Source organism: Eurosta solidaginis, chromosome 3 (assembly GCF_040869045.1).
Source record: "Eurosta solidaginis isolate ZX-2024a chromosome 3, ASM4086904v1, whole genome shotgun sequence".
In the NCBI taxonomy this organism is placed as follows: Eukaryota; Metazoa; Arthropoda; class Insecta; order Diptera; family Tephritidae; genus Eurosta; species Eurosta solidaginis.
Window position 1 is genome coordinate 283,820,280 of NC_090321.1, and position 16,799 is coordinate 283,837,078.

Sequence of the window (16,799 nt, forward strand, 5' to 3'; positions counted from 1 at the left end):
CACAGTCTTGCAGTAACGTGCCATGGTTGACCGTATCAAAAGCTTTTGATAGGTCTACTGCTACGAGTACTGTTCTATGGTGGGGCTTCTGATTTAAACCACGATTTATCTGGGTGCTAATGGCATTTAGCGCGGTGGTGGTGCTATGGAGTTTTCTAAAGCCATGCCGATGACAGGGTAGCTTCAAATTTGCTTTGAAGTAGGGGAGCAAAATGGCTTCAAGCGTCTTGGCTACTGGCGATAGGAGAGATATCGGCGGATATGACTCTCCTATGTTAGCTGGTTTCCCAGGCTTTAGTAGCGGGACCACCTTGGCCATTTTCCATTTTTCGGGTATGACAAACGTGGAAAGAGGTTGAAGACATGTGGTAAATATTTGAAACCCTCTTTCCCTAGGCTTTTAAGCATCGGCATGGCTATGCCGTCTGGGCCCACTGCTTTGGATGGTTTAGCATGACCGATGGCATCCTCAACCTCTTTGGCGGTGATGGTAATTGGTGACGCGCTGAACTTATGTTAACGTGCGTGTCTGTTGGCCCTCGGTCTATTTTTGTCGACCGTAGAATGCATTATGTATTGTCGGTAGGAAACGCTCGCGCATTTTTTTTGCATCCGACAGCACTTTGTCGCCAAAGGCGGTGGAAACTTTGTCATTGTGCCTAGACGGATTCGATAGGGACTTTACAGTGGACCAAAGTTTACCTACACCGGCAGTGAGGTTACAACCGCTTAGGTGCTCCTCCCATTTCTCCCGCATGTGTTCACCCACAGGCAATTTGATGCGTTGGTTTATATCCCTTATTTGGGGGTCGCCGGGATCGAGCTATCTTTTAAGGTCACGTTCTCTCGCTAAACTTGCGGCCTCTGCCGGGAAGTGGGGCCAAATTTCGGGTTAAGGCGCAGACTACGGGATGTCCTAGGAAGTGAACAGCAAGGAGCCACAAAGGATTTGTAGAAGTTACGTGGACGTCTGGTTTTGGGGTCTAGCCCAGAACAACCTGTCCCATGCAACCATCCCTTAAGGCTCCATTACTGATACTTAGCATAGACTTGACTTGACTTGGCGTAAACTTGGCAACTTAGCCACGATTATACTCCACTTGGCACATACAATCTGACATCATAATCAGCGTTGAAATTTATTTTTAAATAAATGTCAATTATTCAAGGTTCGAATCGAGCTCAAGGCCAGAACAATAATTTTTTTCTAATGATAATTATTGTTATTTTTTAATTTTTCTAAATTTGAAAAATTGTATTTTGTTTTTGGAATAGTAAGTAGAAATTTTTTCAGACAACCTGCCATAGCTGCGCAGATAGATCCATTTCGAAGGGTGCTAAGCCTTCATCATCAGTACGCTTTAGGCATGCTGCGCTAACCAGCGCTGTATAGCTAAGCACCCTTCGAAATGGATCTATCTGCGCAGCTATGGCAGGTTGTCTGAAAAAATTTCTACTTACTACTCCAAAAACAAAATACAATTTTTCAAATTTAGAAAAATTAAAAAATAACAATAATTATCATTAGAAAAAAATTATTGTTCTGGCCTTGAGCTCGATTCGAACCTTGAATGATTTATCAACAGGCCGATAAAAACAAAAACAATTATAAATGTCAATTTGTATGACAAAATGTCAAAATGAAATGGAAACAAACAAATGGCATCTCAAAATATAAACGTCACTTAGAACTTACATAGAAAATCAAAATTCAACAGACTTCTAAAGGCTCCATTACTGATACTTAGCATAGACTTTACTTGGCTAGCGAACTGTCACTTACAGTTCTGTTAAATGAACATTGCATGTTACTGATTACTCAAAACTTAACTTGACTTAGAAGTCTGTTGAATTTTGATTTTCTATGTAAGTTCTAAGTGACGTTTACATTTTGAGATGCCATTTGTTTGTTTCCATTTCATTTTGACATTTTGTCATACAAATTGACATTTATTTAAAAATAAATTTCAACGCTGATTATGATGCCAGATTTTATGCGCCAAGTGGAGTATAATCGTGGCTAAGTTGCCAAGTTTACGCCAAGTCAAGTCAAGTCTATGCTAAGTATCAGTAATGGAGCCTTAAGTCAAGTTAAGTGTTGCCAAGTTTTGAGTAATCAGTAACATGCAATGTTCATTTAACAGACCTGTAAGTGAAAGTTCTCAAGTCAAGTCAAGTCTATGATAAGTATCAGTAATGGAGCATTGTTTACTATATAGTTTGGCAGCTTAAGTAGAGGTTATGTTGCGAATAGAGTGGAAGGCAGTGGACTAGGCAGTCGAATGTCATATAATGAAGGAATGGTGTTCGGAGATTTTTCAAAGTTAAAAGAAAAAAATGATAAAAGCTTTAATATAAATAAAACTATTGTTTCAATAACAACAAAAACGCCATATATATTTTGTATACATAAATTTGTAAGGATTATCTCACTTTAAAATTTGAATTAAATAATCTAAAGTTTTTTTTGAAACTGAGTCGAGAACTGTGCGTGTGAATGTGCGAATTTTCACCGATCAGCTGTTAGTTGCGCTACTTGGTAAAATTTACAATGTAATGGAGCCTTTACACGAGACACACTGACAAGAGTATGACCGTCCTAAAAATACAGCAGCAAAACCATTTCTCAGGACCGGGGTCAGGAGACTGACCCGGACTGGTTCGATACCTGCCCGGAGCAAGAGAATATGGAGCAGTCCCGCTGCAAGGAGCTGCTGGGAGGATGACAATTTGTGGGAGGGTCGCAACAAATTAAATGGGGTTACACTGAAATAGCAGTCCTTGGTCGGGAAAATTCCCGAGTCGCTCCGGTACATAGAACCGACGGCCTTGGGATGCGCGCAATGCGCAATCTTGTGTGTGTGTGATTTGTGAAATGCAACAACAAATTGATCCGTATGGTTCACATTGTTGTTGCATTTGCATGTTAAATTTATATCCGTATCTGGATCACGCTTCATGGGAACGTCAAAACCAAAAATCACCTACTCAGATTTCGCATTCACTAGTTCAATTGCTTCGTTCTGCGCAACTACGTCATAGTTGCCTCTTGAGCGAATAAAAAAAGAGCAGGAAAAAAAAGAGCTAAAGAGCCAATTAATACGTCATAAAAAACAGCTGATCTAATGTTTACATGCGTAATCTTCTTTTGTGATTTGTGGGTCCTTATAAACCGACACCGCAATTTCTAAAGAGTTTAGTTTACTTAAAAGCAATTATTATGAAATAGAATGGGTATAAATTGGCTACAACTCCACATTTTTTATTTATTGCAAAATTGATCGGGAATCTCGGGATTCGGGATCAGCATTCCCGGAAGTCGATACCTTAGTAAATTAGTTTTCCGCGGGGTAATATGGCCTTAGTTGCCCAGCCCCAAAATATACTTTATAAATTATAAAGTATAGAATAAATAAATAAAGTATAGAATAAATAAATATTTTATTATACTATTTTTATTATATCTTATTTTTTATAATGAGCAACATTAACAACATATACCCATATACGGAATATTGAAGTTTCTTGGTTGACAGTTCATTGTTTCGAACCGATAACAGAAGGCAATAAATAATCGAGTATTCTTTGATTTCGTTACAGTATCGCACGTATATATCGCATTCGGTATTTTTGCCATAACTATGAAATGAAGTAAAATAATCAATCGCCTTTTTAATTAATATTTGGTACGGGATTCCCAATAAAAATGGATATTTGCGGAAATGTTTTAGTGTCGAAAGACGTTCTCAACTTTGCTCTAAAATGTTTATATTGTGAAACAAATATAGAAGAATGGGAAGCTTTCGTCCATCATATACAAAGTTTGCACAATAACTTCGAAGAGCCTTGTATAGATCCGCTTGTGGAATTAGATTATAAAGAGGATATTGTTATTGAAATAATAAAAGATGAAGTTAAGGCACCGATGGAAACAACAGAATTGGTAAACAAAGGCACCGAATTCAAAATGGAGATAGCATCTGATGAAGAAATTGTAAAAGATGAGGTATATATAATTGTAATATGAAAAATAGATATACACATCCATACATGTCTAATATATATCTATATATTTGTGTTCGTTACAGCTTGATGAAGAAGACAGTGGCTCAGACTACGAACCAAGCCAAAACAATGATAACGACGCACACGATTCTTCCAACTCTGATTCTGATTCTATCAAAGAGGAGTTTCCGCAGGAAAGGCGAAAAAAAGTAAGACCTTAAAACACATTTTTCTTTTAATTTTTTAGTTTCTGTATGCACACTATAGTTGCTTGATTAACTCATTTAATCCAGCTATTATAGGTATTGGGAATCGCTTCCCAAGGCAGTCGGTTCTATGTACCGGAGCGACTCGGGATTTTTCCCGACCAAGGACTGTCATTTCAGTGTAACCCCATTCAATTTGTTTCGTCCCTCCCACAAATTTTCATCCTCCCAGCAGCTCCTTGCAGCAGGACTGCTCCATATTCTCTTGCTCCGGGAAGGTATCAAATCCAATCCGGGTCCGTCTCCTGACCCCGGTCCTGAGAAATGGTTTTGCTGCATCTGCCGGAAAAGAATCTTTTTAGGACGGTCATACTCTGTTCAGTGTGTCTCGTGTAAGGGATGGTTGCATCGGACAGGTTGTTCTGGGCTTGATCCCAAAACCCGACGTTCACGTAACTTTTATAAATCGTTTGTGGCTCCTTGCTGTTCACGCCCAAGGGCGCCCCGTAGTCTACGTCTAAGCGCCCCCCCCGTGGCGACGTCTCCCCTCATGCACTTCAGAATTATGCAGTTAAACTGTAATGGACTAACTGGGAAGATTACGGAGATAGTCAATTTCATGAAGCGGCACAACATCCGCATTGCTGCGATTCAAGAGACGCGTTTATAATACACCACTCTGTGCAATATCACATATTTGATCCTGGCATCGACGGCAGGGACAACGTCTTAGAACGTCAAGGCCTATCTGTCCGGTCAGGCGATGCAAACCTAGAAATCATCAACATCTACATCCCCCCTGCCACCTGTTGCCCCGGTGGATACCGCCCTATTAACAGAGCCTTACTCACTGGAAACAATCGCATTATTTTAGGCGACTTCAATGCCCATCATGATCTATGGCACTCAAATTTGCGGGCGGATAGTAGGGGCGAGATGTTGGCGGATCAAATAGAAGAAACGACGTTCTGCACAATAAACGGAGACGCCCCCACACGTATGGTAGGAAGCTGTCACAGTTCGCCAGATATCTCAATCGTGAGCGCAGAACTCGTAAACTGCGTCAACTGGCAGCCGATGGTATCATTGGCATCCGACCACCTGCCTATACTTGTTTCGCTCGAGCGTACCGCCGACTTCATCGTCACCGAAAAACGCACTTTCATAAACCTTAAAAAAGGAAAGTGGGAATAATATAAATCCTTTACAGACAACATCTTTGCTGCCCTCCCTATCCCGACTGATGCCCGCCAAGGGGAGCGTGCTGTCCGCAAGGTCATTGAATCCGCCTCGGCACGTTTCATTCCCGCCGGGAGAATTCCCGAAATCCGGCCCCACTTCCCGGCGGAGGCCGCAAACTTAGCGAGAGAACGTGACCTTATAAGGCAGCTTGATCCAGGCGACCCCCAAATAAGGGATATAAACCAACGTATCAGATTGCTTGTGGATGAACACAAGCGGGCGAAATGGGAGGAGCACCTAAGAGGTTGTAACCTCTCTACCGGTGTGGGTAAACTTTGGTCCACCGTAAAGTCCCTATCGAATCCGACCAAGCACAAAGACAAAGTTTCCATCGCCTTTGGCGACAAAGTGCTGTCGGATGCGAAAAAATGCGCGAGCGCTTTCTGCCGACAATATATAATGCATTCTACGGTCGACAAAGTTAGACGGAGGGCCAACAGACACGCACATAAACACAAATTCAGCGCGTCACCAATCACTATCACCGCTAAAGAGGTTGAGGACGCCATTGGTCGCGCTAAACCATCCAAAGCAGTGGGCCCAGACGGCATAGCCATGCCGATGCTTAAAAGCCTAGGGAAAGAGGGTTTCAAATATTTAGCGCAGGTCTTCAACCTGTCTCTTTCCACCTTTGTCATACCCGAGAAATGGAGAATGGCCAAGGTGGTCCCGCTACTAAAGCCTGGTAAACCAGCTAACATAGGAGAGTCGTATCGTCCGATATCTCTCCTATCGCCAGTAGCAAAGACGCTCGAAGCCATTTTGCTCCCTTATTTCCAAGCAAATTTGCAACTAGCCTCCCATCAGCATGGCTTCAGAAAACTCCATAGCACTACCTCCGCGCTAAATGCCATTAGCACCCAGATAAATTGCGGTTTAAATCAAAACCCCCACCATAGAACAGTACTCGTAGCGCTAGACCTATCAAAAGCTTTTGATACGGTCAACCATGGCTCGTTACTGCAAGACCTGGAAGGGTCTACCCTTCCACCATGTCTTAAAAGGTGGACCGCAAATTATCTGGGTGGTCGGCAGGCATCGGTGCTATTTAGAAACGAAACATCAAAGCCAAGGAGAATTAAACAAGGGGTGCCACAGGGTGGTGTCCTATCCCCACTTTTGTTTAATTTCTACATATCTAAGCTACCTTCACCACCGGAAGGAGTCACAATCCTTTCCTACGCCGATGACTGCACAGTAATGGCCACAGGCCCAGGCCCACAGATCGATGAGCTATGCAACAAAATAAACGGCTACCTCCCTGATCTCTCCAGTTTTTTCGCCTCGCGAAACCTGGCATTATCACCGACTAAATCTTCCGCGACCTTATTTACAACATGGACGTCCCAAATGTCGACCATTTTGAACATCCACGTCGATGGCTCTACGCTACCGACTGTCCTACACCCCAAAATTTTGGGTGTGACGTTTGATCAGGATCTACATTTTGGTGAGCACGCAGCCGCAATTGTTCCGAGAATTCAGAGCCGTAACAAAATCCTCAAATCCCTTGCTGGCAGTACCTGGGGAAAAGATAAAGAAACGCTCATGACTACATACAAAGCAATTAGCCAGCCGATTACGTGCTACGCGTCACCCATATGGTCGCCAAGCCTAAAAATTACCCACTGGAAGAAGCTACAGGCCTGCCAAAATACTGCTCTCAGAATTGCCACGGGCTGTCTTCTTATGTCCCCAGAACACCATCTACATAATGAGGCGAGAATACTCCCCATCAGGGAAAGAAACGAGATGCTGACCAAACAGTTCCTGTTGAATACCCAGAAACCTGGGCATCCCAACAGACATCTGATTGACGAGCCAGCCCCGCCTAGGGGCTTAAGGAGTCATCTCCGTAAGCATTTTGAGGAAATACGGCATCTGAGAACACAGCCGTATGAAGCGAAAAAACACAAGCAGGTCCTTGGTGAACTCCACAAACAGGCGTCGGACCTTTATGCCGGGAATTGCCCGGTGAACCCAGTACTCAAAGTAAAGTATCCAAAACTTGCGGAAGAGGAACGCATACTCCCCAGGGAAACGCGTGTCACTCTGGCTCAACTTCGTTCTGGATACTGTAACAGGTTAAACTCTTACCTATCCAGAATCAACCCCGACATACAAAATGTATGCCCCGCTTGCAATGTGTCCCCACATGACACCAACCATCTCTTTAATTGTAATGTGGAACCAACGCCTCTAACACCCCTTTCCCTATGGTCCACCCCTGTTGAAACAGCAAGTTTCCTTGGACTCCCGTTAGAGGATATTGATGACAGTTTGTGATCGGTCGCGTCTGTTAGGTGGGGCGAAGCACTGCTACAACAACAACAACAGGTATTGGGAATATGCTTTCAATGCATTAATATTTATTTTATTAATAGTCTACAAATTTTACAATTTATCAGACTAAATATAAGTACAGATTTACTGTACAGAACACAAAGTGAATGAAATTTATACTAAATAATATGCGTGTATGAATATTATTATATCAGTTGTGGTTGTTGTTGCTGCGCTATGGCCTAGAATGTTTAAAGTGGTCATATTAATCGTGCCCGAGATGGACACGACGGTGCCTTGAACGGTGCCACTTTCCTAGATGTTCTGATCTCCGCGACGGAAACCCCCCGACGGGCTTCATTGCGCCATGTTTCCAGGCCGCAAACATAAATACACCGGGTACCCCAATGCTTACCCAGGGACGTCCAGTCCCAGGGCCACAACAGCAATTGCGTCCTAGCCTTTCACAACTCTGGCGTGTAACCCGTCACTTACTCCCAGAGTGACGACGTTCCCCCGCTGCACTTCAGAATTCTGCAGTTAAACTGTAATGGATTAACTGGGAAGATCACGGAGATAGTCGATTTCATGAAGCGGCACAACATCCGCATTGCTGCGATTGAAGATACTAAACTCACAGCAAGATCTGCTCTACAGACCTGTTCTGGGTATAATGTCCACAGAAAAGTTCGCGAGAGCGGAAGTGAAGCCGGTCTCGCGTTTATCATACACCACTCAGTGCAATATCGTATATTTGATCCCGACATCGGCCGCAGGGACAATGTCTAAGAACGCCACGGCTTATCTGTCCGGTCAGGCGAAGTAAACCTAGAAATCATCAACATCTTCATCCCTGCTGCCCCAGTGGATACCGCCCTAATATCAGCGCCTTACTCGCTGGCGATAATCCCATTATCTTAGGCGATTTCAATGCCCATCACGATTCAAACTTGCAGGCAGACAGCAGGGGTGAGATGTTGGCGGATCAAATAGAAGATAAGACATTCTGCACCATAAACGGAGACGCTGCCCATGTTTACAGTCGGCCTCTCCTGACTATACAAGCGCCCTAGCTGTCGAGTTCTTTATCGGGATCGTCGGAAATATCGTACATTTGTTCGTCGAGAGCGGAAATATTACACCACGGTCGAAGTTTATCTGAAAAATATACCGATGTGTAATGGCGTTTTTTTCGCGAAGAGCTTGGTAGATCAATGATAACGTACAGATCTCGATTATGGTAAAAGGACCTTTGTAACGGCGTTCAGTTTCCGTGATTCACCTATACGAACCTGCTACGTTTTCGGCTAAGACCAAATCGTTGACGTTATAATTTGTTGGGGTTGAATGGTTTTGATCAAAAAGTATGTTGTTGTTGTTGTAGGAGTGCTTAGCCCCATCCAATAATCGCGGACGATCATAAATTGTTATAAATATCCTCTAACGGGATTCCAAGGAAACTTGCAGTTTCAACAGGGCCGGCCCATAGTGAGACGGGTGTTGGGGAGTTGGACACATTGCAAACAGGGCATACATTTTGTATGTCGGGGTTGATTCTGGATAGGTAAGAGTTTTACCTGTTAAGTGCCCAGATCGAAGTTGAGCTAGAGTAATGCGCGTTTCCCTAGGGAGAGTGCGTTCCTCTTCTGCGAGATCTGGGTATTTTTCTTCAAGAACTGGATTCACCGAGCAATTCATGGCATAGAGGTACGACGCCTGTTTGTGAATATCACTGAAACTTGCTTTTGCTGTTTTGCTTCATACGGCTGTGTTCTCAGGTGTCGTATTTCCTTATAATGCTTACGGAGATTACCCCTTAAGCCCCTGGGAGGTGTGGCCTCATCAATCAGATGTCTGTTGTGATGCCCAGGTTCCTGGGTATTCAACAGAAACTTTTTGTTCAGCATTTCATTTCTCTCCCTAATGGGGAGTATTCTCGCCTCATTGTGTAGGTCAGCGATGGGCAATACGCCTCGTATGATCCTTTTGCTCATACGGACACGCTTTGCACATTTAGGTGCTTGGTGAGGGACGATCAAGTGCATGTATGCGGGGCGAAGAACACAGGAAGAGAATAATATACAAACACACATAAGATTGATAAAGAGAGAGTATTTGGCTTTATAAATCTGTGACTGCACAGTCACATTAATACATACTGTAACGAATTTACTGCAATTCCTCTTATTTGCAATCTTCTGCTAACGTTCGAATCACTAAACTAAATAAATAACTCCAATATTCGATAATGCAAAATGGTCTTTATTGGACTACTTTGAGAGTACTTCACAATAGCTCTTATACTTCACAACCAATAGCGTGCTTAAATCAAACATCGTTGGCAACCCTGGTGTGTGAAAGCTAAAGTAATTTGTGCTCCTCTTTAAATTTTCAAATTCATTGTTTATTGTGAGTCTTAATTCTTACAACCTGTGTCTAAACATTAACAAACGTGACATTTATCTGTGGAAAATAAGATCCTCTGTCCAGGTGATCTCCAATTCAACTTTACTAACTTGGCATTATATTGCGATTGGTGCTCCTGCTTTGTTGTCAGTCAACTTGTTTTTTTGACACCTTCACACCTTCATCAACTGTGTATCTTCCCGCCAAAAGTTTTATAGTCACTGAAGTTTGTTTGTGCTTCACTTTATTTTGTGGTTTGCGTCTATGCTAAACATAATAATCTAAGCTGCGTTAGAGCTGCCACCCAGTTTCTTCGAGCATTATTTTTGGCCCGTTTTTTTCGAACACCATGGATCAAGTCAATGGTAAGCGTCGTAGTGACGACCTTAATAACGAGGTTGATAGCGCCAAAAAGGTGCAACGGATCAGCGGCTTCTCTCCTAGTTTAATATAAAGTATGGATCAGCGATTTGCTAAGTTCAACGATCTGATTGCTAAGCAAATTTTGGACTCGGAAAAAAGCTCATTGAATTCGTATGCAAAAAACTAGAAGACAAATTTGTGGTGCTGAAGAAAGAGGTCAGTGAGCTTAATGCAAGAGTTACTCAGCTGGAGAGCCTGTTCGAGCGCGTTGGTTATCTCGAAGAGGAAGTAAAAACACTCAAAAACAATGCGTCAAAGCCAGAGAGCCATATTGCCGCTAGTGAAGTCCGTGTACACGGAATTCCCTTTAGGGAAGGAGAAAACTTAACAAGTGTCTTTCATCACCTCTGTTCAACTCTTAGATTGCAACGGGAAGATTACGGAGATAGTCGATTTCATGAAGCGGCACAACATCCGCATTGCTGCGATTCAAGAGACTAAACTCACAGCAAGATCTGCATTGCAGACCTGCTCTGGGTATAATGTCCACGGGAAGGACCGCGAGAGCGGAAATGGAGGCGGCCTCGCGTTTATTATACACCACTCTGTGCAATATCATATATTTGATCCTGGCATCGACCGCAGGGACAATGTCTTAGAACGTCAAGGCCTATCTGTCCGGTCAGGCGATGCAAATCTAGAATTCATCAACATCTACATCCCTCCTGTCACCTGTTGTCCCAGTGGATACCGCCCTAAAATCGAGGCCTTACTCACTGGCAACAATCGCATTATCTTAGGCGATTTCAATGCCCATCACGACCTATGGCATTTAAACTTGCGGGCGGACAGTAGGGGTGAGATGTTGGTGGATCAAATAGAAGAAACGACGTTCTGCACAATAAACGGAGACGCCCCCACACGTATGGTAGGAAGCTGTCATAGCTCGCCAGATATCTCAATCGTGAGCGCAGAACTCGTAAACTGCGTCAACTGGCAGCCGATGGTAACATTGGCATCCGACCACCTGCCCATACTTATTTCGTTCGAGCGTACTGTAGTGCCAAATTAAAATACATTAAAATAAATTGTAGATGGCAACCCTCTTTGGAAATGTCCAAGATGCAACCATACATCAGATGCACTCGGCATCACTAAAATTGTTAGAGTCTAGCAATTTGGAGAGTTTCTGATTGGTTGAAACTGCCGTTGATCGACGCCATGATTTATTTTCGACGCCATCATTAATATCGTTGCTAAGCAACGTAAGGAAAAGCTGCCTAGCTACATAGTTGCGTTAGCGGCAGTTTTAGTTTAGTCAGTTAGAGTTAGAGTTGAGAGTTGAAGTGAAGCGGCCGACCCTTAAGTACAAAAAGTAAAGGACTAAATTGAAAATCAAAAAAATTACAGTTAGTGAAACTAAACCTGAGTGTGCAAATAAAAAAAAGGGAAGTTAAAGGTTTAAATAAAAGAACATGTACATTACAAACAAAAACTAAATAAATTCTATTGAAAAAAACACAATGCAATAAAAGAATAATTGGTGAGTGCGGGTGGTTGTTTGTGTGCGCATTGGGCTGCACACCCACGAGCAAGCGTGAGTATGAAAAAGTGTAAAAAGAAATGGTTGGCGATGAAAAACCAACCGCCACATGGCGACCGTGACCGTGGGCCGAAGCCCTGTAAAAATGGTGGTAGGCCGAAAGGAGGCAACCCTCCCAACAGGCGTGGGTGCTTAAATTAAAGAAAGAAAAAAAAAGAATCTCAGCACAAAGTTTAAAAAAAAAAAATAATGAAAAAATGAAAAATTTACAAAAAATACACATACATACACACAAAGTTATAAAATCAAAAATTTACCAAAAAAAAAGTTTAAAACCAAAAAATTTACAAAAAAAGTATAAAATACTAAAAACTATTACAAAAAAAATATAAAAATTTGAAAAATTACAAAAAAAATACAAAATATGCAAAAACCCTACAAAAAAATTTAAAAACATCAAAAATCTACAAAAAAATACAAAAATTTAAAAGCCAGTTACAAAAAAAATACAAAACATTTAAAAATCCTTACAAAAAAATATAAAACATTAAAAACTATTACAAAAATATATATATAAAAATTTGGGAAAAATTTACAAAATCTACATGAAATACAAGTTTAAAATAACACAAAAAGTTTAAAATCAAAAATTACAAAAAATTTTAAAAAAAATTTGGGAAAATATCTACAAAAAAAAATACATAAACACCTATAAAATCACTAAAGCATGGTGGAATGGAATAGTCACCAGTCAAAGCATTTGGAAAAAAAAACAAAATACATATGGAAAAATTTTAATACAAAAATTACAGACATTAAAATTAGTAAAATCGACCATTTTTAATTTTTGGCGAAAAACGGCAGCGGCCACGCCAGCCCCATAACGGAACCATAATACGGTATACATTTTTAGTGGAAAAACGGCATTAGCCAAGCCACGCTCATAACGGAACCACAAGAGACCCAATATAGCGGGGAGTAATCAGCACAAGCAACGCCATCAGCAGCAGAGCAGTAAGCAGAGAGCAGCGGTACAGTTGGTATGACGAAATAAAATATTTCTATGATTTTTAATAATCGGGGATTGCCCATATTGCTTTTTTTTTTTTTTTTTTTTTTAAATGTATGAAAACATTTATTTGAAGCAATTTTTTTAATTTTATAATTTATTTAATAATTTGGGAAAAATTTAAACAACGTGACATCAGGACGGACAAGGCGACAGCTGTTTCGATTATACCTTGTAAATCTCTTCAAAGCCTTTTCTCCCGGGAGTGGGAGTCGAACTCGCACCCCTACGATAGTTGAAATGGTTGTAAACGCATTCAGCTACGTCATGCCTGTTGTGAAGTCTTTCCCAATTGCCTTCTTTATGCATATTTTAATCTTTTACACATTGCATACTTCGTATGCAATTATGTGTTAAAGCTATGCTTGGTACGGCGGTTTTCAAAGAAACTTTGGTTTTTGTTGCTGTTTTCGTTCTATTTATAGAACTACAACGAATTAACCAATTTTGTCTGTTTGTATGATTTTTAATAATCGGGGATTGCCCATATTGCTTTTTTTTTTTTTTTTTTAAATGTATGAAAACATTTATTTGAAGCAATTTTTTTAATTTTATAATTTATTTAATAATTTGGGAAAAATTTAAACAACGTGACATCAGGACGGACAAGGCGACAGCTGTTTCGATTATACCTTGTAAATCTCTTCAAAGCCTTTTCTCCCGGGAGTGGGAGTCGAACTCGCACCCCTACGATAGTTGAAATGGTTGTAAACGCATTCAGCTACGTCATGCCTGTTGTGAAGTCTTTCCCAATTGCCTTCTTTATGCATATTTTAATCTTTTACACATTGCATACTTCGTATGCAATTATGTGTTAAAGCTATGCTTGGTACGGCGGTTTTCAAAGAAACTTTGGTTTTTGTTGCTGTTTTCGTTCTATTTATAGAACTACAACGAATTAACCAATTTTGTCTGTTTGTATGATTTTTAATAATCGGGGATTGCCCATATTGCTTTTTTTTTTTTTTTTAAATGTATGAAAACATTTATTTGAAGCAATTTTTTTAATTTTATAATTTATTTAATAATTTGGGAAAATTTAAACAACGTGACATCAGGACGGACAAGGCGACAGCTGTTTCGATTATACCTTGTAAATCTCTTCAAAGCCTTTTCTCCCGGGAGTGGGAGTCGAACTCGCACCCCTACGATAGTTGAAATGGTTGTAAACGCATTCAGCTACGTCATGCCTGTTGTGAAGTCTTTCCCAATTGCCTTCTTTATGCATATTTTAATCTTTTACACATTGCATACTTCGTTATTAAATAAATTATAAAATTAAAAAAATTGCTTCAAATAAATGTTTTCATACATTTAAAAAAAAAAAAAAAAAAGCAATATGGGCAATCCCCGATTATTAAAAATCATACAAACAGACAAAATTGGTTAATTCGTTGTAGTTCTATAAATAGAACGAAAACAGCAACAAAAACCAAAGTTTCTTTGAAAACCGCCGTACCAAGCATAGCTTTAACACATAATTGCATACGAAGTATGCAATGTGTAAAAGATTAAAATATGCATAAAGAAGGCAATTGGGAAAGACTTCACAACAGGCATGACGTAGCTGAATGCGTTTACAACCATTTCAACTATCGTAGGGGTGCGAGTTCGACTCCCACTCCCGGGAGAAAAGGCTTTGAAGAGATTTACAAGGTATAATCGAAACAGCTGTCGCCTTGTCCGTCCTGATGTCACGTTGTTTAAATTTTTCCCAAATTATTAAATAAATTATAAAATTAAAAAAATTGCTTCAAATAAATGTTTTCATACATTTAAAAAAAAAAAAAAAAAAAAAAAAAAAGCAATATGGGCAATCCCCGATTATTAAAAATCATACAAACAGACAAAATTGGTTAATTCGTTGTAGTTCTATAAATAGAACGAAAACAGCAACAAAAACCAAAGTTTCTTTGAAAACCGCCGTACCAAGCATAGCTTTAACACATAATTGCATACGAAGTATGCAATGTGTAAAAGATTAAAATATGCATAAAGAAGGCAATTGGGAAAGACTTCACAACAGGCATGACGTAGCTGAATGCGTTTACAACCATTTCAACTATCGTAGGGGTGCGAGTTCGACTCCCACTCCCGGGAGAAAAGGCTTTGAAGAGATTTACAAGGTATAATCGAAACAGCTGTCGCCTTGTCCGTCCTGATGTCACGTTGTTTAAATTTTTCCCAAATTATTAAATAAATTATAAAATTAAAAAAATTGCTTCAAATAAATGTTTTCATACATTTAAAAAAAAAAAAAAAAAAAAAAAAAAAAGCAATATGGGCAATCCCCGATTATTAAAAATCATACAAACAGACAAAATTGGTTAATTCGTTGTAGTTCTATAAATAGAACGAAAACAGCAACAAAAACCAAAGTTTCTTTGAAAACCGCCGTACCAAGCATAGCTTTAACACATAATTGCATACGAAGTATGCAATGTGTAAAAGATTAAAATATGCATAAAGAAGGCAATTGGGAAAGACTTCACAACAGGCATGACGTAGCTGAATGCGTTTACAACCATTTCAACTATCGTAGGGGTGCGAGTTCGACTCCCACTCCCGGGAGAAAAGGCTTTGAAGAGATTTACAAGGTATAATCGAAACAGCTGTCGCCTTGTCCGTCCTGATGTCACGTTGTTTAAATTTTTCCCAAATTATTAAATAAATTATAAAATTAAAAAAATTGCTTCAAATAAATGTTTTCATACATTTAAAAAAAAAAAAAAGCAATATGGGCAATCCCCGATTATTAAAAATCATACAAACAGACAAAATTGGTTAATTCGTTGTAGTTCTATAAATAGAACGAAAACAGCAACAAAAACCAAAGTTTCTTTGAAAACCGCCGTACCAAGCATAGCTTTAACACATAATTGCATACGAAGTATGCAATGTGTAAAAGATTAAAATATGCATAAAGAAGGCAATTGGGAAAGACTTCACAACAGGCATGACGTAGCTGAATGCGTTTACAACCATTTCAACTATCGTAGGGGTGCGAGTTCGACTCCCACTCCCGGGAGAAAAGGCTTTGAAGAGATTTACAAGGTATAATCGAAACAGCTGTCGCCTTGTCCGTCCTGATGTCACGGTGTTTAAATTTTTCCCAAATTATTAAATAAATTATAAAATTAAAAAAATTGCTTCAAATAAATGTTTTCATACATTTAAAAAAAAAAAAAAAAGCAATATGGGCAATCCCCGATTATTAAAAATCATACAAACAGACAAAATTGGTTAATTCGTTGTAGTTCTATAAATAGAACGAAAACAGCAACAAAAACCAAAGTTTCTTTGAAAACCGCCGTACCAAGCATAGCTTTAACACATAATTGCATACGAAGTATGCAATGTGTAAAAGATTAAAATATGCATAAAGAAGGCAATTGGGAAAGACTTCACAACAGGCATGACGTAGCTGAATGCGTTTACAACCATTTCAACTATCGTAGGGGTGCGAGTTCGACTCCCACTCCCGGAAGAAAAGGCTTTGAAGAGATTTACAAGGTATAATCGAAACAGCTGTCGCCCTGTCCGTCCTGATGTCACGTTGTTTAAATTTTTCCCAAATTATTAAATAAATTATAAAATATTTCTACTTTTAACAAATTCACTTAAATTACATTTTTTCAATACTCTTCAAAATTACAAAACTATTTTGCATTATATATTATAT

At 39.9% G+C, this 16,799-nt stretch overlaps 1 protein-coding gene across 1 annotated transcript in view; it reads left to right on the plus strand.

Moving 5' to 3' along the window:
* The first annotated feature begins 3,624 nt into the window (after window positions 1–3,624).
* The window catches only part of LOC137245711 (zinc finger protein 431-like), a 51,359-nt gene continuing 38,184 nt past the window's right edge, over window positions 3,625–16,799 (plus strand). The window contains exons 1-2 of the mRNA XM_067776802.1: window positions 3,625–4,006; window positions 4,089–4,214. Of these exons, the coding sequence (XP_067632903.1) occupies window positions 3,707–4,006; window positions 4,089–4,214 (426 nt within the window). The 5' untranslated portion in view covers window positions 3,625–3,706. The remainder of the gene's footprint in view (window positions 4,007–4,088; window positions 4,215–16,799) is intronic.